The sequence below is a fragment of the Myotis yumanensis genome, unplaced genomic scaffold (assembly GCF_028538775.1).
Source record: "Myotis yumanensis isolate MYYU_CA2020_CCGP unplaced genomic scaffold, mMyoYum1.0.hap1 SCAF_7, whole genome shotgun sequence".
Taxonomy (NCBI): Eukaryota; Metazoa; Chordata; class Mammalia; order Chiroptera; family Vespertilionidae; genus Myotis; species Myotis yumanensis.
In genome coordinates this window covers 37,797,136-37,823,262 of record NW_027223758.1, presented here as the reverse complement: position 1 = coordinate 37,823,262, position 26,127 = coordinate 37,797,136, and the positions used below count along the sequence as shown (strand labels likewise).

The window sequence follows — 26,127 nt, the reverse complement described above, 5'->3', positions numbered from 1 at the left end:
AAACCTATTAACTGGTAGAGCCAGTAGTAGAAAACCTTATATTTCCTAGGTGCTAATTTAATGCTTTTTCTATTCCATCATACTACTGTAAAATAAAAAAAGGCCAACTCTGGTTTTCATTCATTTTGTATGGCCATGAAGTAACTGATGGTAGCCAAATTTAGTCAAAGATATATATATATATATATATATATATATATATATATATATACACACACCCACACACACATACATATACATATATATATTTTTTTTTTTAAGAGAGAGAGAGAGAGAAGAGTAACCAATTTGTTGTTCCACTTATTTATGCATTCATTGGTTGATTCTTGTATATGCTCTGACCAGGGATCAAACCCATAACCTTGGTATACCAGGAGATGCTCTAACCAACTGCGCTACCCAGCCAGAACTCATCATATATATTAAATCATCTATTTTATAATTAGGAATTTGCAGATTCAATCCTGGCCCCGTTTGGGCTGCATTCGGGAGGCATCCAATCTGTGTGTCTCTCTCACATCAATGTTTCTCTCTCTTTCCCCCTCCATCCCTTCCTTCCACTCTCTCTAAAAATCAGTGGAAAAATTGGGTGAGGGTTGCCTGGCCGTTGTATCTCAGTGGTTGTGCATTGACTTATGAAGCAGGACACAGTTGTTTCCTGGTTGTGGACTCATGGCTTGCAGGAAGCAGCTGATTGATGATTCTCTCTCATCATTGATGTTTCTATCTCTCTGTCCCTCTCCCTTCCTCTCTGAAATCAATAAAAAATATATATATTTTTTTAAAAATTGGGTGAGGATTAACAAAAAAAATCTGTAAGACTGTAGTTGGAAACTAGATAATGAACATTCAGTAGAGTCTTATCTCTGAATTACCTGAAATCAAGAGTACTTTGGATAATCTGGGGTCCGTATTGGTCTAGAATCTATAACAGACCATATGCTAACTTTTCCTAGCATGAACAGGGCTCAGTTGATATGTTTGAGCACCTCATTAATTCTAATGATCTCAAACCCATCATGGAATGCTATGGTCTCATCCCTGAAGAAGATATTACCTTTATCAAGGAACTAATTACAGGACCACCTAAAACACCAGTTAAAGATGTATCGGTAAGTTTGTATACAACTTAATTTGAAGTGTCTCATGCTTTTCATCTAGTCTTTTCTTGATTCCTTCAGAGCTGTTTAAAGAGGAATATTTGGCTATTTTAGAGGGACTGAGTTAAGAGGTGGGAAAAATACAAATACATATATAAATGAAAATACACATACAAATATTTTGTAATGAATATTGTGTGCAGTATCCTATCTAATAATAGACAAAGATTGAAATTAACCGTACCTCCGCTACGCTTCCCCTGGCAAATCAGCGCGATATGCAAATTAACCCAACCAAGATGGTGGCCAGCAGCCATGCAGCTGCAGCGAGCAGGAGGCTTGCTTACTCCAGTGATGGAGGAAGCCAAGCTTCCTCCCTTCTGCAGCCCGGCTCTGAGCTCAGAAAGCAACAAAGTTGCAATTGTAGAAGCTAAACAAACCCCAGATACCTGCTTTCAGCAGGCCGTGGCCTCAGAGCTGGAGCGGCAACAAAGTTTCAATTATAGAAGGTAAATAAATCCCAGAATAAAAAAAAAAAGGAGAGGCTGGGAGCTTTAGTCGCCGGCTTGGCCAGCCTGAAAACAGCCCTCAGCACCTCATCCAGGCTGGCCAGGCACCCAGTGGGGACCCCCACCCTGAAGGGGGTGTGACCAGCTGCAAACAGCCATCAGCCCCTCACCCAGGCTGTCCAGGCACCCAAGTGGGACCCCTCACCCTGATCCAGGACACCCTTCAGGGCAAACCAGCCGGCCCCCACCTGTGCACCAGGCCTCTATCCTATATAATAAAAAGGTAATATGCAAACTGACCCTAAAGCAGAAAGACTGGGAATGACTGGTCACTATGATACACACTGACCACCAGGGGGCAGACGCTCAATGCAGGAGCTGCCCTCTGGTGGTCAGTGAGCTCCCCCATGGGGAGCTCTGCTCAGCCACAAGCCAGGCTGATGGCTGCCAATACAGCAGTGGTGGTGGGAGCCTCTCCTGCCTCCTCAGCAGCGCTAAGGATGTCCGACTGCAGCTTAGGTCTGCTCCCCGCTGGCAAGTGGACATCCCCCGAGGGCTGCCGTGCTGCCAGAGGGATGTCTGATTGCCAGTTTAGGGCCCAATCCCTCAGGGAGCAGGCCTAAGCCAGCAGGTGGTCATCCCCCGAGGGGGTCCCAGACTGCGAGAGGGCACAGGCCGGGCTGAGGGACCTCCCCCCACCCCAAGTTCACAGATTTTTGTACACCGGGCCTCTAGTTTTACATAGAAGCCTAAAGTAACTTTGGAAAATGTAACAGTGGCCCTGACCAGTTTGGCTCAGTGGATAGAGCATCGGCCTGCAGACTGAAGGGTCCCAGGTTCGATTCCGGTCAAGGGCGTGTGCCTTGGTTGTGGGCACATCCCCAATAGTGGGTGTGCAGGAGGCAGCTAGTCGATGTTTCTCTCTCATCGATGTTTCTAGCTCTCTATCCCTCTCCCTTCCTCTCTGTAAAAAAATCAATAAAATATATTAAAAAAAAAGAAAAAGAAAATGTAACAGTGTATATTTTGTTTATCCACCAAAACTAACTTATTTCAAATATTTAGATTATGAAGACCTAGTTCAGAGGAAAATCTGTTTTGTTTCCTTTTTTATCTTTTTATTATTAAAAAATAAGTTGAAAAATAGTTTTTGCTCTGTTTTTAAGGTTTTTTTTTTTTCATATACATGCACACATCTACTTGTAAAATAAACAGGTGAATTTTGTAGCAAATATCCTATTTGCAAAATAATGGAGCTCCAAAAAGTCTTTGAATGATGCATATCATTTAGGGTAGATGTGTAACTACTTTGAAAGATAGTATAATTTTCATGTCTGAATGCAAGCATTAGCATGTTAGAACATTCTTGCTAGTTCATAATTGAATCTTATATTTTTAAAAACTTTGAAACCAAAAAAACAGAGCTTGCTTGTTGGTTATGGGAAATGTAGTAGAGTTAGGATCCTTTCAGTGGCACTAAATACTAAAGAGGTTTAGTATTAACAGGATATCATATACCTTAGCATTTCCTTTCTCTTTTCTACTAATTTAGGAATTAAATGGAAAGAACCTTCTAAATTATTTCACATTCTCATTCAAGTATCTGTTTATAATTTTTAGATTAATGCAAGTGTTTTGCTCTGCTTGTACATAAATTTGCTTATCTTAAAACGTTTTTATTTTTTATTTTTATTTATTTATTTATTTTAATATATTTTATTGATTTTTTACAGAGAGGAAGGGAGAGAGATAGAGAGCTAGAAACATCGATGACGGAGAGACATCGATCAGCTGCCTCCTGCACATCTCCTACTGGGGATGTGCCCGCAACCCAGGTACATGCCCTTGACCGGAATTGAACCTGGGACCTTTCAGTCCGCAGGCTGACGCTCTATCCACTGATCCAAACCGGTTTTGGCTATTTTTTATTTTTTAATTGATTAAGGTATTACATATGTGTTCTTATCCCCCCATTATCCTCCCCCCCTGCTCATGCCCTCACCCCCCTGTTGTCTGTGTCCATTGGTTATATTATATGCATGCATACAAGTCCCTATCCTCCCCTACCTTCCCTCTGAGGTTTGACGATCTGATCAATGCTTCTCTGTCTCTGGATCTGTTTTTTATCCTAAAACTTTTAATGATTTTTCTTGTCTTCTAGTGGCCATATAAAGGCCGTCCTAAAGAGAAAAGCTTCCTTTATGAGATAGTGGCCAATAAAAGAAGTGGCATTGATGTGGACAAATGGGATTATTTTGCCAGGTATGCACTGAACACTCCAGAGAAGCTTGTTAAAATCTTTGTATGCTCTCTCTCTCTATATTAATATACATATATTATATATAAAATTTTTATTTAAGTAAGCAAATAAAATGCTTGTATAAATATATTATTAGCATTTAAGGTACAATAAGTAATCTTGTTGAAGAATTTTATCTCTCTGCTTTGGAATCTTTCTAGGGACTGCCATCATCTTGGAATTCAAAATAGTTTTGATTATAAGCGCTTTCTTAAGTTTGCCCGTGTCTGTGAAGTAGGTAATTTGAAGCATATTTGTACTAGAGAACAGGTAAGCTATGTCAGAGGAACAATAAGGAAAATATAGTTCCTAGTTTGAAATCTAGAAATAACCATTCAATAATTTGGAAAAATCAGTACCTGGTAAATTGCCAATCTCTTTACTTTATGCTGAGCATTTATAAATATCTTAAGGTTCTTTCACTTGTACTGTGTTGTTAAATAATAATAAAATTACAATAGACATTTATTGAGTGTTGTGCTAGAAACTGTTTTAAGTGCTTTAGATGAATTAACTCAATCCTGACAACCCTATGAGATAGGTACTATAATTATTTCACTTAATAGGTGAGCAAACTGAAACACAGAAAAGACATACAATTAATACATGGCAGAACTAGAATTTTAACCCAGATAATTTGACTCAATTCTCATCCTTAATCACTGTTAGTGTTTCATTTAGTTAAAGTACTAAAATCATTAGGTCCCTGTTTGGTTGGAGTCATATGACTAATATGCTGTCTAATAAAGAGGGAATATACTAATTGACCCTCACACTGTCACAAAGATGGTGGCACCCACAATCAATAAGGAGGGAACACACTAATTGACTGTGCCCACAGCCAATAAGGAGGGAATATGCTAATTGACTTCCACGCCCTCAAAAATGGTGGCGCCCACAGCCACAAGATGGCTGGCAGGAGAGGGCAGTTGTGGGTGATCAGACCAGCAGGGGAGGGCAGTTGGGGGGCAACCAGGCCTGCAGGGGAGGGCAGTTAGCGGCGACCAGGCTGGCAGGGGAGGGCAGTTAGGGGCAATCGGGCCGGCAGGGGGGCAGTTATGCGTCGATCAGGCTGGCAGGGGAGTGGTTAGGGGGTGATCAGGCTGGCAGGCAGAAGTGGTTAGGGGCAATCAGGCAGGCAGGCAGGTGAATGGTTGGGAGCCAGCAGTCTTGGATTGTGAGAGGGATGTCCGACTGCCTGTGGGATCAGGCCTAAACTGGTAGTAGGACAACCCCTGAGGGGTCCCAGATTGGAGAGGGTGCAGGCTGGGCTGAGGAACACCCCCTCCTCCAATGCATGAATTTCATGCACCGGGCCTCTAGTTGTATTATAAAAGTCTTTTTTTGAGAATGAAGAATATAAGAATAATAATACCTTATTTTTAGAGTCATTGGGAAGATTAAAAAATGTATTACATGTAAGATATCTAAAACAGAACCTGCCACAGAGTTAATACACATAGTAATAGATTTTGGTTACTAAGAATGAAAGTTATAAACCAATGAATAGTTTGACTCATCTGCCTTGTATTTTTTAGTGGACTGAAAGATTTTAATGAAGTAGTCCCTGGGCATAGCCTTCGTGTCTGCCACCATCCCTTTTTCTTGTTTTATATACTTCTCTACTAAAAGGGGTAACATAATCGGATCCTTCATTAATATTTACTTCATATTTTCCTGCAGGAGATTGGGAATCTGTATGACATGTTCCATATACGCACCTCTTTACACCGTAGAGCTTATCAGCACAAAGTTGGCAATATCATTGATACAATGTAAGACATTTGATTGTTATTTCCCTATAAAAATCTCTATGATGCTTGTTCTAGACTAGAGTATCATACTTGGATCAAGTTGAGATTTCTAGACAAATTCAAGGGAATTTTAAGTGACTAAATCTTAAACTGTTCCCTTAAAACAAAACTAGCGTAAACTTAACTTAGTTGGAGGAAGAGTTATAAAATGGATAAAGGGGATAGATGAAGGGCTAAAGCTGGCTTAGGCTAGACATGAGGAATTAATGCTGAATGGCATAGGACCTCTGCACAGGCTGTCGCTTATGTACCAGATATCAGTCATCAAGGTGAGAGATGGGATGTGGATAATTGACATTCTGAAATTAATGACAAATATTAATTTTAAAAATTAAGATTCATGTCTGTCCTTACCATGTCAATTATTTATCAAAATTAGTAGCAAATAGTAAAACCAACAGGAATTTCACCTGATCCTTACAGAAAAGTGCAGCCTAGGCTCTAGGGACCAGACGACCCCATAAGGAGTTATCAAAACTTGGGTGTGAGTTCATTTAACACCATGTCTCTAAAATGCCTTTAAATTGATGTGTATTATAAGCCTTCATGTTTGTGTTGAGGAAATAGATTTTCTTTCTTTCTTTCTTTTTTTTTCTTTTTTGAGGAAATAGATTTTCTTTTTCTGTTTGTTTCCCATCTTTTGTCATGAGCAGACTAGTTAGAATACATTATCCTATTTGTATGGTTGTTAGTCTGGTTGAAATTTTTGTTAGTTTTTTAAAAATACATTTTAAATTTATTTTATTATTGATTTTAGAGAGAGTGGAAGAGTAAGAGAGAAAGAGAGAGAAAAAAAAATCATTGACATGAGATACATTGATCCGTTGTCTCCCATACTCACCCTGACTGCGGATTGAACCTGCAATCTGGGTATGTGCCCTGACCCTGTAATTGAACCTGTGACCCTTTGGTGCATGGGACGACGCTCCAACCAACTGAGCCACACAGGCCAGGGGTTAGTTTATTTTTAATTTGGAGAGTCAGAGATCAAGGTTCAAAGCCTGGTACTTGAACCTTGGTAAAATAACTTGGTAAAATAAACATTTTATTTTACTGCTAGAAATGTTTACTGCATGGTTTCTGTTGAGAAATCAGCTGACAGTCGTATGGGTACTCCCTTGTAGGTAACTAACTGTTTTTCTCTTGCTGCTTTTAAATACAATAGCACTTCTATTGTATTTTTACAAAAGTATCAAGCTGTGAGGGGTTGGAAATGAAGAATGTTTGAGAGAAACTGGTTTAGGTTTCACTCTGGCAATGTGCTACAGAAAGAATCCAGCAGCAATAGAGCAGCAGTAGCACCCCAAACAGAAAACTAATATAGAGTGATCTTGGCTGTGTGTCTTGGGCTGCTCTCTCTCTTCTTCTGGCACCCCTATAATTCAGATGCTGGAACGCTTGAAGTTGTCCCAGAGGCTCCTTGTGCTATCTTCATATTTTTGTATTCTTTTTTCCTTTTGCTTTTCTGGTTGGGTGTTTTTTGCTTCTTCTTTCTAACTTGGTAAAATAAACATTTACTTAATTTCTGTATCTGTAAAATTAAGGCTAATTACTCATATCTATATTACTGTTAGAAAGATTAACTCAGACAGTGGATCTAAAGCTCTGCCATATGCCTAAAACACAGTAAACACAGTAGCCCACAAGTAACAATGCACTTACTTAGTATGATTGAGTAACAGGTGTCTTTAAAACATCGTGTCTCAAGATTTTATTTTCCTAAAGTAGAAAGATTTTTTTTAACTTTAAGCAAGGCCTAAAGTACATATTTAAATTTTCTCATAAGCATAAATTTCTATTAAACAATCTTTAGGATTACAGATGCTTTCCTCAAAGCGGACCCCTACATAGAGATTACAGGCACTGAAGGAAAAAAATATCATATTTCTACAGCAATTGATGACATGGAAGCCTTCACTAAGCTGACAGGTAAGAACTAGAAGGTAACATAGATGGTCCATCACAGATAAAATATATGCTGTCCCTGGATTGCAAATGGGTTCTTTTTCAAAAATTCCAATGGATTTAGCTTCTTAAGTGATTTTATACTTTTGGATATGAGTTTTATCTCTGCTTTGTACTAACAAGATAACCTTGATAAAAGTTATTTAATGTCTCTCAACCATACTTTCCCCTTCTATAAAATAGGAGTAATGATACCTAACATATACTTTTGTTGTGATGCTTAAATAATGCATAGCACTTAGAATGGTACGTGGCATATAAGAACTCAATATTTATGATTATAATGTAGCTGGACTAATAATATCAGACAAATGACAAAAAACTGATTCACCCTTTTAGCATTATTTTTGTTGCAAAACACAGTATGCCAAGAACATTTCTGCATACTTAGCAAAAACAAAATCTGCAGCTTAGGGTGGGAGGAAGAGAGTGAAGGTGTCACAACTGGTTCTTTCATGTGTTAAAGTGTAGACTGAAAAAAAAAAGATCCGTAGAGCAAAAGCAGACCAAAAAGTATATACCAGCCAGAGTTCTGAGTTGCAAATCATGAAACTGACTCTGTTTAACTAAAAATAAAATGAGATAGCAATCATATAACTTACAGAATCAGTGGGATGGCTGGAGGTTCTGCAAATGAGCAAAACAACAGAAGCTGAGCAGCCCAAGACACACAGCCAAGATCACTATATTAGTTTTCTGTTTGGGGTGCCACTGCTGCTCTATTGCTGCTAGATTCTTTCTGCTCACACTGCCAGAGTGAAACCTGAACCAGTTTCTCTCAAACAGTCTTCATTTCCAACCCCTCACAGCTTGATACTTTTGTAAAAATACAATAAAAATGAATTACTAGGAAAATGTAATGGCTGGGGAGGTCAGGGGTGGGTGGGGGAGAAATATACAAAATATAAGCCCCAAAATTTTTTTAAAAATAAATCTTTATTGTTCAAATTATTACAGTTGTTCCTCTTTTTCCCCCCATAGCTCCTGTCCACCCGGTTCCTACCCCATCCCCTGCCCTTACCCCCGCCCCCGCGCCCCCGTCCTCGTCCATAGGTGTATGATTTTTGGCCAGACTCTTCCCGCACCCCCCACACTCCCTTCCCCACAAGAATTGTCAGTCCACTCCCTTTCTATGCCCCTGATTTTATTTTATTCACCAATTTATTCTGTTCGTCAGATTTTCTATTCACTTGGTTTTTAGATTCACTTGTTGATAGATATGTATTTGTTGTCACTTTGTTGTTCATATTTTTTATCTTTACCTTTTTCTTCTTCTTCCTCTTCTTAAAGAATACCCTTCAGCATTTCATATAATACTGGTTTGGCGGGGATGAACTCCTTTAGCTTTTTCTTATCTGTGAAGCTCTTTTTATGACCTTCAATTCTAAATGATAACTTTGCTGGGTAAAGTAATCTTGGTTGTAGGTTCTTGCTATTCATCACTTTGAATATTTCTTGCCACTCCCTTCTGGCCTGCATGGTTTCTGTTGAGAAATCAGCTGACAGTCGTATGGGTACACCCTTGTAGGTAACTAACTATTTTTCTCTTGCTGCTTTTAAGATTTTCTCTTTGGATTTTGCCCTTGGCATTTTAATTATGATGTGTCTTGGTGTGGTCCTCTTTGGATTCCTCTTGTTTGGGGTTCTCTATGCTTCCTGGACTTATAGTCTATTTCTTTCACCAGGTAGGGGAAGTTTTCTGTCATTATTTCTTCAAATAGGTTTTCAATATCTTGCTCTCTCTCTTCTTCTGGCACCCCTATAATTCAGATGCTGGAACGCTTGAAGTTGTCCCAGAGGCTCCTTGCGCTATCTTCATATTTTTGTATTCTTTTTTCCTTTTGCTTTTCTGGTTGGGTGTTTTTTGCTTCTTCGTATTTCAAATCTTTGAATTGATTCTTGGGATCCTCTAGTCTTCTGTTGGATCTCTGTATATTATTCTTTATTTTAGTCAGTGTATGCTTAATTTCTAATTGGTCCTTTTTCATATCCTTGAGGGTGTCACTATATTTCTTGGAGGTTTCTTGAAGATTCTTGAATAGCCTTATAACTGTGGTTTTGAACTCTATATCCAGTAGTTTGCTTTCCTTGATTTCTTTCAGTTGTGACCTGTTTCTTTGTCTCCGCATTTTGGTTGCTTCCCTGTGTTGATAGAGTGGCTTTCTGTGCTAGGTGTCCTATAGGGCCCAGTGGCTCAGCCTCCCTAATTACCAGAGGTGGACACTCTTGGTGCACCCTGTTGTGGGCTATGTGCACAGTCTTGTAGTTAAGCCTTGATTGTTGTAGGTATCACTGGGAGGAATTGACCTCCAGGTCAATTGGCTGTGAGGACTAGTTGTGTCTACAATGGGAGAACTTCTGTGCTGGAGACACCCTTATGGAGCAGGACTTGCTTCAGTGGGGCTTTGGCGCCGATCACTGAGTCTGCCCCGAGTGTGTCTCTTATGGATGTGAAGAGTTGTAATCTGGATGGTCTCACTTTGACCACTGGGTAGACTGGCTCTTGGATCTCCATGGGGGTGCAAAGTCACACACTGCCTGAGGCTACCCAGCAGGAGCTACAGAGATATCTGCAGATTCCTCTTCTTTGTTTGGGGTTTGGAGATGCCTAGATGGGGTGCAGCTGTGAAGTAATATAGGCTGCTGATGAGCCTTAGGCCTTTTGAAAGCTCTGGGTTTCTCTGACCCAGCTGCAGTTTGACAGGTTTTTAGGCGGGAAAAGGCCAGGCCATTAGTATGCAAAAGTCTCTTCCCACAGCTTGGGTGGGGTTGTAAATTGGGTGGGGCGTGGTCTCAGGGAGTCGATGGGCAGTGTAAACAGCAATGGTTGCCATTGGCCCTCCCCCATAAGTCCCTGGGTCTCTAAGTCCTTCTGCCCTGTGCAGGAACAATGGACGCTGCAAGCACCTCTGCAAGAAAGCCGCTCTCATCTTCCGCCCGATGCGAGACAGTACAGTTTCTCTCTTTATGAGTCTGGGTCCCCAGATTCTCGCCCAGAACTGGATTTCAGAGTAGTCGGGAGCTCGTATCTCCCTCTCAGTTGAAAGGGACAACAACTGTACCCCGCTGCCAGCCCCTTTCACGCGTGCCTCCGTACCTCCACACTTCCACCTCCTGCTGGACTCAATGCGCTTTTCTCTTTCCTTCTAGTTGTAGAATTTCCACTCAGCCAGCCTTCCTGTGGTTCTGGATGCTATTCGTTTTGTCTTTTAGTTGTAGTTTTAATGTGGTTGTACCCGGCTGCAAGTTCAGGTGTTTACCTATGCTGCCATCTTGGTTGTCCTATAAGCCCAAATTTTTATTATTGAATTTGGTAGATTTACCCTACATTTCAATAAATATAATTCAAAGAAACAGAATATAGAAAAAATTTAATTCAAAAAAGTATATGTTGTTCTTTAAAAATACACACACAGTTCAATTCATAGGGTTCCTCTGACACTTATAACTTTTTAGTCATTTTCCAATCATAACAATCAAAATTTAGAAGTAAAATAGTGATTCCCCATATTAAATGTATTTTTATACTGAGAACACTGTGTATATCAATATTTAAGGTTTATAATGTGACGAGTTTGCTTCTTGATTGTTAATTAATCTAGGCTGGATTGAAGATACAGTTACAGAGAATAATATATATCTAAATTGTTTCTATGTTTTGTTTTAATAACATTATAGTAGATAAATTAGTCTTCCTTTGTTATATTGATAGGAATAAAAGAAGAGATTATGAAACAATTGAGCAACCTGGGGATATTTATTTTTAACTTTTGTTCATAATGAAGCAGGTGATGCTTTGTTTCATTTTAATTTTTTTATCAATAATAACTTTATTTATTTCTTAATGTATTTTTTATTTTTGATAGTATTACGAGTATCTCTCATTTCCCTGTCCCCTTTACATCCCTCCTCCCAGCTTCTACCCACCCCCCAGGTCTTCACTACCCTATTGCCTGTGTCCATGGGCTATGCATATATAAGTTCTTTGGTTTATGTCTTCTCGTCCCCCGCACCCCACGTCGAGGTATGTCAGTCTGTTCCATGCCTCCATGCTTCAGGTCTTATTTTGTTGGTCAATTCATTTTGTTCATTAGATTCCACAAATAAGTGATATCATGTGATATTTGTCTTTCTCATATTGGCTTATTTCACTTAGCATAATATTTTCCAGGTCCATCCATGCTGTCTCAAAGGGTAAGAGATTCCTCTTTTTTACAGCTGCATAGTATTCCATAGTGTAAATGTCCTATAGCTTTTTTATCCATTCTTCTATTGATGGACACTTGGGGCTGTTTCCAAATCTTAGCTATTATAAATAATGCTGCTATGAACAAAGGGTGCATATATTCTTTCTGATTGGTGTTTTGGGGGTTTTAGGATATATTCCCAGTAGTGGGATTGCTAGGTCAAATGGAAGTTCCATTTTTTATTTTTTGAGGAAACTCCATATTGTTTTTCATAGTGGCTGCACCAGTCTGCATTCCCACCAGTAGTGGACATTAGTCCACATCCTCGCCAGCACTTGTTGTTTGTTGATTTTTTGATGATAGCCATTCTGATTAGTGTAAGGTGATACCTCATTGTGGTTTTAATTTACATTTCTCTAATGATAAGTGACTGAGCATTTTTTCATATGTCTCTTGACCATTTTTATGTTCTCTTTGGAGAAATGTCTATTCAGGTCTTCTGCCCACTTTTTTAATTGGATTTTTTGTCTTCCTTTTGTTGAGTTGTATGAGAACTTTATATATTTTGGATATTAATCCCTTATCAGATGCATCATTGGCAAATATGTTCTCCCATAGAGTGGGTTCCCTTTTCATTTTGATGGTGGTTTCTTTTGCTGTGCAGAAGCTTCTTCTTTTGATGTAATCCTATTTGTTTAGTTTCTCCTTAGTTTTCTTTGCCCTAGGAAATGTGTCTGTAAACAGATTGCTACGTGAGATGTCTAAGATTTTACTGCCTATGTTCTCCTCTAAGATTTTATGGTTTCATACCTTACATTTAAGTCTGTTATCCATCTTGAGTTTATCCTTGTATATGGTGTAAGTTGGTGGTCTAATTTTATCTTTTTACATGTGTCTGTCAAGTTTTCCCAGCACCATTTGTTGAAGAGACTATCTTTTACACCATTGTATATTCTTGCCTCCTTTGTCAAATGTTAATTGACAATAAAGGTGTTGGTCAATTTCTGGAGTCTCTGTTCTGATCCATTGGTCTATCTGCCTATTCTTGTGCCAGTATCAGGCTGTTTTGGTTATAATGGCTTTGTAGAATAGTTTGATAGCCGGTATTGTGATCCCTCCTACTTCGTTCTTCTTTCTCAAGATTGCTGCAGCTATTCGGGGTCTTTTATGGTTCCATATAAATTTTTGGAGTAGTTGTTCTAGCTCTGTGAAGTATGTCATTGGTATTTTTTTTTAATATATTTTATTGATTTTTTTACAGAGAGGAAGGGAGAGGGATAGAGAGTTAGAAACATCGATAAGAGAGAAACATCGATCAGCTGCCTCCTGCACACCCCCTACTGGGTATCTGCCCACAACCAAGGTACATGCCCTTGACCGGAATCGAACCTTCAGTCCGCAGGCCGACGCTCTATCCACTGAGCCAAACTGCTTAGGGCTGTCATTGGTATTTTAATAGGGATTGTGTTTAATAGGGATTGCTTTGGGTAGTATAGATATTTTAATGATGCTAATTCTTCTAATCCATGAACATGGTATACACTTCCATTTGTTTATATTTTCCTCTATATCTTTTTTCAATGTCCTATAATTTTCCAAGTACAGGTCTTTTACCTCCTTAGTTAAGTTTATTCTTAGGTATCATTATTTTTTTGTCGCAATGGTAAATGTGATTTTTTTTTTTTTTTTTTTTTACTTTTTTGTTTTTGTTTTATTGCTTAAAGTATTACAAAGAGTATTACATATGTCTCCTTTCCACCCCCCCGCCCCCTTGAGTGATTTTTTTTTAACATTTTCTCTTTCTGAGAGTTTATTATTGGTGTATAAAAATGACATTTATTTCTAGATGTTGATTTTGTATCCTGCTACCTTGCCGAATTCATTTATTAAGTCTAATAGTTTTTTGGTGGAGTCTTTAAGGTTTTCTATGTACAATATCATGTCATCTGCAAATAATGACAGTTTTATTTTCTCCTTTCCAATTTGGTTGCTTTTTATCTTTTCTTCTTGTCTGATTGCTGTGGCTAGGACTTCCAGTACTATCCTACCTAATAAAGAGAAAATATGCTAAATGACCCACATGCCATCGCAAAGATGGCGATGCCCACAGCCAATAGGAGGAAATATGCTAATTGACTGCCCCACCCTCAAAGCTGGCGGCGCCCACAGCCAATAAGGAGGGAATATGCTACTTGACTGCCCTGCGCTCAAAGATGGCAATGCCCACAGCCATTAAGGAGGGAATAAGCTAATTGACTGCCCCACCCTCAAAGATGGCAGCGCCCACAGCCACAAGATGGCGGCACCCAGTCCCCTCAGCCCCCCTGGGACGGCAGGCATGCAGCAAGGCCAGGTCCACCCCCAGGTGGGCCCGGCTGCTCTGTGTGCCTACCTCTGGATACCCCCAGTCCCCTCAGCCCCCAGCTGCCCAGGGCCTGCCTGAGGCACAGGCAAGCCTCGGATGGTAGCTTCCGAGCCGCCCAGGGCTGCCCAAGGCTCAGGTAACCAGGGCCAGCCAAGGCTTGTGCTGCCAGAAGTAGCAACAGCAGAGGTGTGATGGGGCGTCGCCTTCCCCTGATCACCGGGTTGCCTCCTACCCCTGAGGGCTCCCAGACTGTGAGAGGAGGCAAGCCAGGCTGAGGTACCTCCCCTCCAGTGCATGAATTTTCATGCACTGGGCCTCTAGTGTTGAACAAGAGTAATGAAAGTGGACATCCTTGTCTTGTTCTTGTTCGTAAGGGAAATGCTTTTAGTTTTTGCCCATTGAGTGTTATGTTGGCTGTAGGTTTATCATATATGGCCTTTATTATGTTGAAGTATGATCCCTCTATTTTCACTTTACTGAGAGTTTTTATCAAAAAAGGGTGCTGGATTTTGTCAAATGCTTTTTTTTGCATCTATTGATATGATCATGGGGTTTTTATCTTTCAATTTGATGTATCACATTTATTGATTTGCAACTATTGTACCAGCCTTGCATCTCTGGAATAAATGGTGCATGATCTTTTTAATATGTTGCTGGATTTGATTTGCTAATATTTTGTTGAGGATTTTAGCATCTGTGTTCATCAGGGATATTGGCTTATAATTTTCTTTCTTTGTAGTGTCTTTATCTGGTTTTAGAATTAGGATAATGCTGGCTTTGTAAAAAGAGCTTGGAGAAATGTTCCTTCCTCTTGAATTTTTTGTAATAATTTGAGGAGGATAGGTGTTAGTTCTTCCCTGAATGTTTGGTAAAATTTACCTCTAAATCCATCCAGTCCAGGACTTTTGTTTGCTGGGAGTTTTTTAATTACTGCTTCTATTTCATCAGTTGTTATTGGCCTACTCAGGTTTTCTGATTCTTCCTGATTGAGATGTAGAAGATCATATGTTTCTAGGAATTTGTCCATTTTGCCCAGGTTGTCCAGTTTGTTGGCATATAGTTGTTCATAGTATTTTCTTATAATTCTTTGTATTTCTGTGGTGTCCATTGTTTTATGGCCTCTTTCTTTTCTGATTTTATTTATTTGGGTCCTCTGTCTCTGTTTCTTGATGAGTCTGGCTAGGGGTTTATCAATCTTGTTTATCTTTTCAAAGAACAAGCTCTTAGATTTATTTATCTTTTGTACTTTTTTTTTTTACTTAAAAATAAATATCTAATAATAATGTAACCATAATTATAATCTTTATATCTTTAAACTGCCTTTGTCAAAATTCTTCCCATCATTTTCAGATTATGTCTGAAAAAAACTGTACATTGTACTTCTTTTTACAAGTGGGGTTTAAGCCATTGTACAATATTTTAACATTAATTTAAAACATTTATCTTAATTAACGTATTCTTATGTAATGTAAACAAAACCTCAGATTTTCATTTTCTTCTGACTCTGCAAAAGAATGCTGTATACATACTTTTCAGATAAAAGAGGCTAAAATAATATGATTGGAAGGGAGTTAAAGAGAAAAAAGACACAGAGAGACAGAGCTAGTAAACCAGCTAAGATGGAACAACTCACCAGGTCTCCAGAGACACCGCTGAGGGGTCTATAAACCAGCAAATACCACCTGCCTATTATCTAGCTTAGGAAGGTGCACACCTTTGACAGTGACAGAATTTAAGTCCAGCATGGCACTTTCAGAAAATGGCATCAAAGGTTGGACTATAAATCTTTCTTATTCTCAAGTCACTGGACATTTAAGAGCAAAGATATTGAGGGCTCTTTCTGTCCTTTTCTTCTTCCTTGTAACAGATGTATGATTCATGGCTTGTCCTTTAGTGGTGTCCATTTTCATCTTATCACTTTTTCTTTGCTTCTGCTTTCTGACAGCTTTGCTAACTTTCGTAGCTGCAGAGATGTTAGGACAAGTACTACGTTTGTGATTTAATTCACCGCAAATGAAGCAGCCATCTTTAGGGCCCTCACAAGAATGACCGGGAAGAGCACAGTGATTGCAAATGCTACAGTGGTTCCAGGAAGGCTTTACACACTTTTTGCAGAGAAATCAATGGTTCCATTTCCTGCCATCCTTGGATGTGCATGAATTACAGTGCTCACAGTGTTGATTCTCTAGAAAAACATATCATTGACACAGAGGGCAAAACCTATACCCATCTTCCACAGGAAGGATTATTTTGTTGGGTTGAATATTGGTGAAAATACGCACAGGTGACTTTCCGACCCGTCTTTCCATGTTTATGAAGTGCATGATTATCATAATCTACCTGATGATCCAGCATGTGAAAGCTTGGAAAAAGCTGACAAATTCGGGATTCAAAAAAAACAGGGAAAAATCCAGAAAATAGGTAGTTCTTTGTGATTGTTATCTTGACTTTGACCTTTTTTCCACATAGCAATTAACTTCTTGAATATAACAGCCAGAGGTTCAACGAAGCCACCAAAAGGAGGGTCTGTCACCATAATGACTCCTTCACCTTTATCTTCCTGTAAAAAATGTTCTGCATACTTCAAGGGCAGCCTCTCCATCAAAGAAGTGATGGTTAAACATGTTACAATGGCAAAAGCTATCTTCCATATAAAACTGCGAATACCGAAAATCAATATCCAATAAAAGGCTTTTAATGTTAGGCTTCTTGTCACCTGATGCTTTCAACCAGATCAGCTCATGCAACCTCGGTGTTCCAACACACAACACTCTTCTGAACCCAAGGGTAGAAAGTAGGTCTATCAAGAACTGACAGCTCCTATCAGCAAACAAATACTGCGCATTTGTCTTCTTGTTTTCCAACGGAGAAAGGAGCTGACTGGGCCTTTTTAACTGGGTGACAGAAATATCACCCATGACCTGGTGCTCACGATGCTTCTCCTAGTCATCTGGCAGGAGCAACTGCTGACACCTTTGACAAAACTTTCTCTGACACAATGGCAACTCAATGAACTTCAAATACCTTTGCACACACTGCATTCGGGAGAGAGGAGGCTGACATCTTTGGTTATGAGCTTCTTGGGCAGCAAATCTAGCACCTGACAACTTTTCATCTTCCCATTGAAAAAAATTACAATCTTTTCTATCTCGACAGGCCGAGCAGGCATAAAACCTCTGCATGTCTTCTTTCCCTTGGCTCACCTTTACAAGCAAAAGAGTGGGTCCGTGAGGGCACCATGGGGCGGGGATGGTGGGGATGGGGATGGCAGATTGGAGGAAAGCACCACCTCCACTCCTGAGCTGCCCGGGCTGCTCATGCTCCCCTCTCCCTCCCCGGCCCCCAGTCTGTCTCTGAGGGTCACCATCTTCCCACCACCATCCCAAGAGCCTCATTCTGTACTGTTTTGTTTTGTTTCTTTTTAGTCTCTATGTCATTTATTTCTGCTCTGATCTTTTTTATTTCCTTCCTTCTACTTCCTCTGGGCTTTTTTTGCTATTCTCTTTCTAATTCATTTAGTTGTAGGGTTAGATAATTTATTAGTCCTTTTTCTTGTTTCTTGAGGTGGGCCTGTAGTGCTCTCGGGACTGCTTTCACTGTGTCCTGTAGGTTTTGGGTGGTTGTGTATTCATTTTCATTTGTTTCCAGGAAGTTTTTAATTTCTTGCTTGATCTCATTGGTAACCCATTCATTGTTTAATAATATGCTATTTAGCCTCCATGTATTTGAGTGGTTTTTTTTTTTAATTGTAGTTAATTTCTAACTTCATGCCATTGTGATCCGAGAAGATGCTTGGTATTATATCAATCTTGTTAAATTTGTATAGACTTGTTTTGTGCCCTAATATGTGGTTTATCTTTGAGAATGTTCCATGTGCACTTGAGAAGAATGTATATTCTGTTGCTTTGGAGTGAAATGTTCTATAAATATTGGTTAGACCTACTTTGTCATTTAAGGCCTCTGTTTCATTGTTAACTTTTTGTCTGGAAGATTTAACCAGTAATGTCATTGGGGTGTTAAAGTCCCCTGCTGTTATTGTATTGCTGTCAATCTCTCCTTTAAAGTCCATCAAGATTTTTTTATATACTTGGGTGCTCCTATATTGGGTGCATATGTGTTTACAATCCCTTTAATATTATGAAGTGGTCTTCTTTGTCTCCTATTATGGCCTTTGTTTTGAAGTCTATTTTCTCAGATATGAGTATTGCTACCCTAGCTTTTTTCCCTTTCCATTTGCATGGAATATATATTTTCCATCCCTTCACTCTGAGTCTATGTTTATCTTTTGTTCTGAGGTGGGTCTCTTGTAGATAGCATATATATGGGTCATGACTTCTTATCTATTCAGTCACCCTATGTCTTTTGATTGAAGCATTTAATCCATTTACATTTAAGGTTATTATTCATAGGTATTTATTTATTGCCATTTATTTTCTTTATGCCTGTCATCCACTGTCTCTCCTTTTCTTCAAAAATATATTTTTATTGATTTTAGAGAGGAAGGGAGAAGGAGAGAGATAGAAACATCAATCCCTTTAATATTATGTTTCTCATCACATCAATGATGAGAAACAATCATTGATTACATGCCTCCTGCACACCCCCTACTGGGGATGAAGCCTGCAACCCAGGCATGTGCCCTGACTGGGAATCGGAACTATGACCTCCTGGCTCATAGCTCGATGCCCAACCACTGAGAAACGCTGGCCGGGCCTTTTCTTTTTCTTAAAGCAGTCCCATTAACATTTCTTGCATTGCTGGTTTGGTGATAATGTACTCCCTAAACTTTTTTTTGTCTGGAAAGTTTTTTTTTTTTACAGAGAGGAAGAGAGAGGTTAGAAGCATTGATGAGAAAGAAACACCGATCAGTTGCCTCCTGCATGCCCCCTACTGGGGATCGCGCCCACAACCAAGGTACATGCCCTTGACTGGAATCAAACCCCGGACCCTTCAGTCTGCAGGTCAACGTTCAATCCACTGAGCAAAAAACGGTTAGGGCTGTCTGGAAAGCTTTTTATTTCACCTTCAATTTTAAATGATAGATTTACTGGATACAGTGGTCTTGGATTTGGGCCCTTGTTTTTCATTACTTTGAGTACTTCATGCCACTTCCTTCTGTCCTGAAGTGTTTCTGTTGAGAAGTCAGCTGACATTCTAATGGGAACTTCTTTGTAGGTAATTTTCTGTCTCTCTCTTGCTGCCTTTAAGATTCTTTCTTTATCATTAACGTTTGCCATTTTAATCATGATGTGTCTTTAGTATGGGTCTCTTTGGGTTCATTTTGATTGGGACTTCCTGTACCTCCTGAATTTGTGTGACATTTTCCCTCACCAGGTTGGGGAAGTTTTCTGTCATTATTTCTTTAAACAGGTTCTCTGTTCCTTGCTCACCCTCATCCTCTTCTGGTATTACTATAATGCAATGTTGTTATGTTTCATGTTGTTCCAGAGCTCTCTTAAGCTATCTTTTTCTATTTGCTGCTCTAATTAGCTATTTCTACCTTGTCTTCCAGTCACTTCATGCAACCATCTGCTTTATCCAGTCTACTTTTATTACCTTCCAGTGTGTTCTAGATGTCAGATATATCATTTTTCATTTCTTTCTGGTTCTTGTTCATGGCCTCTGTTTTCCTTTTCATGCTGTTGTGACTTGCACTAAGTTTCTTAAACATCTTTATAGCCATTGCTTTGAATTCTATGTCTGACAGGTTGCTTGTCTCCATTTCATTTACTTCTTTTTCTAGAGCTTCCTTCTTTTTTCTCATATAGGGGTTGTTTCTTTGTCTCCCCATTTTAGCTGTCTCTTTGTATTTGTTTCTTTGTATTAGGTAGATCTGTTATGCATCCCAGTCTTTGTGGGATGGCCTTATGTAGAAAGTGTCATGATGGGTCCAAGAGGTTGCTGATTTGATTCCGTCAGGGCACATGCCCAGGTTTTGGGCTCCATCCCTAGTGGGGGGCATGTAGGAGGCAGCCGGACAATGATGTTTCTCTCTCTTTTTTAATGATTTTTAAAAATATTATTTTTATTGATTTCAGAGAAGAAGGGAGAGGGAGTGAGAGAAACATCATTGATGAGAGAGAATCGTTGATTGGCTGCCTCCTGCACACCCCCCACTGGGGGATTGAGCTCGCAACCCAGGCATGTGCCCTTGTCCAGAATAGAACTTGGCACCCTTCAGTCCAAAGGCTGACTCTCTATCCACTGAGCCAAACTGGCCAGGGCAGATGATGTTTCTCTCTTATCGATGTTTTGATCTCTCCCTTCCTCTCTCTCTAAAAATCAATAAAAACATTGTTTTAAAAGTTGTAATAAAAAGAAACTACCTTCTACTTTTATCATGGGATAGAACTTTAAAAAATTTTATTCAAGAAATTTACATCACTTAGCTTTAACAATTGTCAACATAACAATTTTGCTTCATCCCTTCACTCCCATCAAACACTGGACCATTTTGAAGCAGATTTCAGACATAATTTTGTAATTCCTTAAGTATCATTCTTTTTAAACAAAACATAACAAATTAATATAACCCTATGTACACATAACCCAGCCTCAAATCATCAACTCCAGTGCAGTCTTGTTTCATAACTACCCTTTCCCACTCACTAGATTACCTTGAAGCAAATTCAAGACATTGACGAGAATGTTTTTACAAAGGTTTTTTTCATTTAAGTCTTAAAAATATTTTTTCCCCTGGTCCATGTGGCTCAGTGGATGAGCATTGGTCTATGAACCAGGAGGTCAGAGTTCGATTCCTGATTGGGGCACATGCCCAGGTTGCGGGCTTGATCCCCAGTAGGGGACATGCAGGAGGCAGCGATCAGTGATTCTCGTCATTGATATTTCTCTTCCTCTCCTTTCCTCTTTGAAATCAATAAAAATATTTAAAAAGATGTTTTTACATTGTTATAATCATAGTGTGCCTACACTTCTAAACTGCTCAAAATCACTTCTGAGGTACAGCAAGATATGAGTCTTTATAAATCTTGTGTATTTTTTTCATTTTAATGTAACTGAAATTTCATCAAATTGGCAGATAACATTTTTCTGGAGATTTTACACTCTGCTGATCCCAAATTGGCTGCTGCACGAGAAATTTTAGAAAAAATTCAACGCCGTAATCTATATAAGTATGTGGGTCAGACTCAGCCAAACAAAAGGAGAATTACAAAGGTAAGTTGAGTTGTCAAGCCTCTTCCCAATAGTGAAAGGTCCTCTTTCCTCCATGAGGAAAACCATTAACCTATCACAATACCATGATTCTGTTCTTAAGCCCTTTACATTTATTCTCATTTAATCTCATTTACATCAACACTGTTCTTAGGTCTGTCCTGCAGATGAAGAAACTGAGGCTTGGGAAGAGATTAAATAACTTGCCTATGGAAGCACAGGTAGTGAGTCAGGATTCAAAGCCAAGGCTAATTTACTCTGTCATCCTGTAAGTGAAAGGGACCCTCAAAATAAGGAATCTCCATGAGCTTCACTGAAACTCTAAGGACCTGCTACTACTTTACTTCTTTCACAGTTTCTCCCCAATGGCACATGCCTATCTTTTTTAGTTTATATATCTATTTTCCTCTCCTGCATGTTGAAGACTTTGCTTTTCACCAAAAAATGAATAACAGGAACCATGATAACCACACTCTGCTTTTAATACTTCCTTGTGTGCCTCTGGTTTTTCTAATAGGTTAATGCCAGATTTTTTTTTTAATATGAAAATCCTGTTATAAAAATTACTATGATTTGATTAAAGGATGGTATAAGCATATTTATAATGTTTCCTACATGATCCAAATTAGTAGATAATTAGACAAAAAGGGTCCTTACATAGCACTATTTTGTAATACACTATTTTCTGTAAGTTTAGTTAGAGATGGGAAAATTATGACTGAAAGAAGGAAAGTATAGAACCGTGTTGTCCAATTCACTAGGCACTAGTCACATGGAGCTAAAATGCCATTTTCAAAGAGAGAAACTATTCATGGCACAAGGACTTAATGGTGAAGAACTGGAGTTCTAACATGGGGAGTCTTGTCTTTTCTAGGAAGACCATGAAAAGTTTCGAGAAGAACTTGCCAAGGCCAAACCTGATGTAATGACTCTAGAAGTTGAACTGCAGGCTGAAGATTTTATAGTGGATGTAAGTAGTTCACCTGATAATATGCTAAATAAAGAATTTTTTAAAAGAATAAAGATCCTCCTCTCCCCATTAAACACAAGGGGCAGCCGTTCTGATCAGGTCTTTGTAAGCCATGCATACACTCAAGCAACCATGTCTAAGGGACCTGCAGTTGGTATTGATTTTGGCATCACCTACTGTTGTAGGGGTGTCTTCCAGCACAGAAAATTGGAAATAATTGCCAATGATCAAGGAAACCAACCACCCCACGTTATGTTGCCTTTATTGACACCAAACGATCAGTGATGCTGTGAAGAATTAAGTTGCAATGAATCCTACCAACACAGTTTTTGATGTCAAGCCCCTGATTGGATGTAGATTTGATGATGCTGTTGTCCAATCTGATATGAAACATTGGCCCTTCATGGTGGAGAATGATGCTGGCAGGCCCAAGGTCCAAGTAGAATACATGAGAGAGACAAAAAGTTTCTATCCAGAAGATGAAGGAAATTGCGGAAGCCTACCTTGGGAAGACTGTTACCTATGCTGTTGTTACAGTACCTGCTTAATTCAATGACTCTCTGAATCAGGCTACCAATGGTGCTGGAACTATTGCTGGTCTCAATGTACTTAGAATCATCAATGAGCCAACTGCCACTGCTATTATTTGTAGCTTAGACAGAAAGGTTGGAGCTGAAAGAAACACGCTGATCTTAAAATTGGGAGGTGGCACTTTCGATGTGTCAATTCTTACAATTAAACATGGAATCTTTGAGGTCAAATCTACAGCTGGGGACACCCACTTAGGTGGAGAAGACTTGACAACTGAATGGTCAGCCACTTCATTGAAGAGTTCAAGTGCAAGCATAAGAAGGCTATCAGTGAGAACAAGGGGGCTTTCTGTCACCTTCGTACTGCTTGGGAACGTGCTAAGCATACTCTCTTCCAGCACCCAGGCCAGTATCGAGATTGATTCACTTTATGAAGGAATCAACTCCTATATCTCTATCATCCCTGTCCAATTTGAACACTTGAATACTGACCTTCTTCACAGCACCCTAGACCCTGTAGAGAAAGCCCTTCAGGATGCCAAGCTTGACAAGTCCCAGATCCGTGATATTGTCCTGGTGGATGATTTTACCCATATTCCCAAGATTCAGAAACTCCTACAGGACTTCTTCAGTAGAAAAGAGTTGAATAAGAGCATCAACCCCGATGAGGCTGGTGCTTATGGTGTAACTATCTAGGCAGCCATCCTCTCTGGAGACAATCTGAAAATGTTCAAGATTTACTGCTGTTGGATGTCATTCCTTTTTTCCTTGGCATTGAGACTGCTGGTGGAGTCATGACCTCATCAAGCACAATATTACCATTCCTACCAAGCAGACACAGACCTTCACTATCTACTCTGACAACCAGTCTGGTGTGCTCATTCAGGTTTATGAAGATGAGTGTGCCGTGATCAAGGATAACAGCTTGCTTAGCAAGTTTGAACTCAGACATACCTCCTGCACCTCATCGTGTTCCTCAGATTGAAGTCACTTTTGAGATATATATATATATTTTACTTTATTTTATTTTATTTTATTTTTTGCAGAGAGGAAGTAGAGGGATGCAGAGTTGGAAACATCGATGAGAGAGAAACATCGATGAGCTGCCTCCTGCACACCTTCTACTGGGAATGTGCCCACAACCAAGGTATATGCCCTTGACCGGAATCGAACCTGGGACTCTTGAGTCCGCAGGCCAATGCTCTATCCACTGAGCCAAACTGGTTAGGCATTGATATTTTTTTTAAAGTACATTTTTAAAATTGATTTCAGAGGAAGGGAGAGGGAGAAAGATAGAAACATCAATGATGAGAGAAAAATCATTGATTGGCTGCCTCCTTGCTATCGCTTAGGCAGAAAGGTTGGAGCTGAAAGAAACATGCTGATCTTTAAATTGAGAGGTGGCACTTTCAATGTGTCAATTCTCAAAATTGAAGATGGAATCTTTGAGATCAGATCTACAACTGGGAACATCCAGTTAGGTAGAGATGGAGCCCATAACCTGGGCATGTGTCCTGATCAGGAATCAAACTGTGACCTCCTGGTTCATAGGTTGACGCTCAACCACTGAGCCAAACCAGTTGGGCTACTTTTGATATCAATGCCAATGGCATCCTCAGTGTCTCTGCTGTGAATAAGAGTGCAGGAAAAGAGAACAAGATTACCACCACTAATGACAAGGGTTGTCTGAGCAAGGAAGACAATGAGCGCATGGTCCAGGAAGCTGAGAAGTACAAAGCTGAAGATGAGAAGCAGCAGGACAAAGTGTCTTCCAAGAATTCACTTGAAACCTATTCATTCAACAATAAAATAACTGTTGAAGATGAAAAATTTCAAGGCAAGATCAATGGTGAGGACAAACAGAAGATTCTTGACAAGTGCAATGAAATCATCAAATGGCTTGATAAGAACCAAACTGCAGAAATGGAAGAATTTGAACATTAGCAGAAATTATTGGAAAAAGTCTGCAACCCCATCATTACCAACTTGTACCAGAGTGCAGGAGGCCTGCCAGGAGGAATGCCTAGGGGCTTCCCTGGGGTGGAGTCTTTCCACGTGGTGGTGCCTCCTCTGGGCCCACCATTGAAACAGTTGATTAAGCCAACCTTGAGCATAGATTTAGCATTGTTCCACACAAAATATGGAAGGGCCCTAATTTGTAGCAAATTCTATAGCAGTTTAAAAGTTGAGATGCTGTATAGTAAGTAACTGGGCATTCTTTTTTCTTTAAAAACTTTAAAGAAAAAAGTTTATTTTATTAAAATAAACTTTATTTTTTAAAAATTTTATATATTTTGTTAATTTTCACCTGAGGATACTTTTCCATTGATTTTTAGAGAGAGTGGGAGCGCGAGAGACAGAGAGAGAGAGAAACATCAGTGTGAGAGAGACATATCAGTTGGTTGTCTCCAGCACGCACCCTGACCAGGGCCAGGGATTGAACCTGCAACGGAGGCACGTGCCCTTGACCGGAATCAAACCCAGGACCCTTCGGTTTTCAGGCCAACACTCTATTCTCTGAGCCAAACCAGCTGGGGCTGTTGTCAATATTGTAATTGTTAATGTAATTATAGTCAGGTGATTAGTAGAACATTGTAATAAAGGGTGTCCCAAAATTCACACAAGAAGTAATTTTGATAGAAAACACAGGTTTATAATTAAAAATTATACATTTTTTTATTGATTCATAAAGTATACAGTATAGGGTTATGTATGGAATAGCTATTGGGTAAATGGCCTCCACGGCTTTGCTGGCACATAAGCACTCTTTTGTTGAAATTTTCCATGACCGTTTTGCATAAATGTGGCTGAATTTCGGTGAGGCTCGTTTTCATCTTGATGGCTTGGTTAATCGACAAAATTGTCGCATTTGGGGTTCAGAAAATCCACGAGTGATTGTTGAGAAACAAATGCATCTACAACATGTCACTGTTTGGTGCGGATTTTGGGCTGGAGGCATCATCGGACCATTCTTCTTTGAAAATTCGGCTGCTCAGGCAGTAACAGTTAATGGTGCTCACTATTGTGACGTGATAATCCAGTTTTTTGTGCCTAAATTGCAAGATATGGATGTGGACAACATGTGGTTTCAACAAGACGGTGCCACATGCCATACAGCCCGAGAAACAATTCAATTACTACATGAGTCATTTCCTGGTCGTGTAATTTCCCATTTTGGTGATCAGAATTGGCCACCCAGATCATGCGTATGTACC

General features: G+C 39.5%; 1 protein-coding gene and 1 pseudogene across 1 annotated transcript in view; one reads left to right on the top strand and one right to left on the bottom strand.

Moving 5' to 3' along the window:
* SAMHD1 (SAM and HD domain containing deoxynucleoside triphosphate triphosphohydrolase 1) overlaps window positions 1–26,127 on the top strand; it is a 59,653-nt gene that overhangs the window by 20,022 nt on the left and 13,504 nt on the right. Inside the window, exons 7-13 of the mRNA XM_070420260.1 lie at window positions 957–1,112; window positions 3,771–3,871; window positions 4,070–4,178; window positions 5,592–5,683; window positions 7,536–7,651; window positions 21,279–21,415; window positions 22,287–22,382. Of these exons, the coding sequence (XP_070276361.1) occupies window positions 957–1,112; window positions 3,771–3,871; window positions 4,070–4,178; window positions 5,592–5,683; window positions 7,536–7,651; window positions 21,279–21,415; window positions 22,287–22,382 (807 nt within the window). The remainder of the gene's footprint in view (window positions 1–956; window positions 1,113–3,770; window positions 3,872–4,069; window positions 4,179–5,591; window positions 5,684–7,535; window positions 7,652–21,278; window positions 21,416–22,286; window positions 22,383–26,127) is intronic.
* Window positions 16,052–17,606, bottom strand: LOC139014560 (rRNA N(6)-adenosine-methyltransferase ZCCHC4-like; annotated as a pseudogene).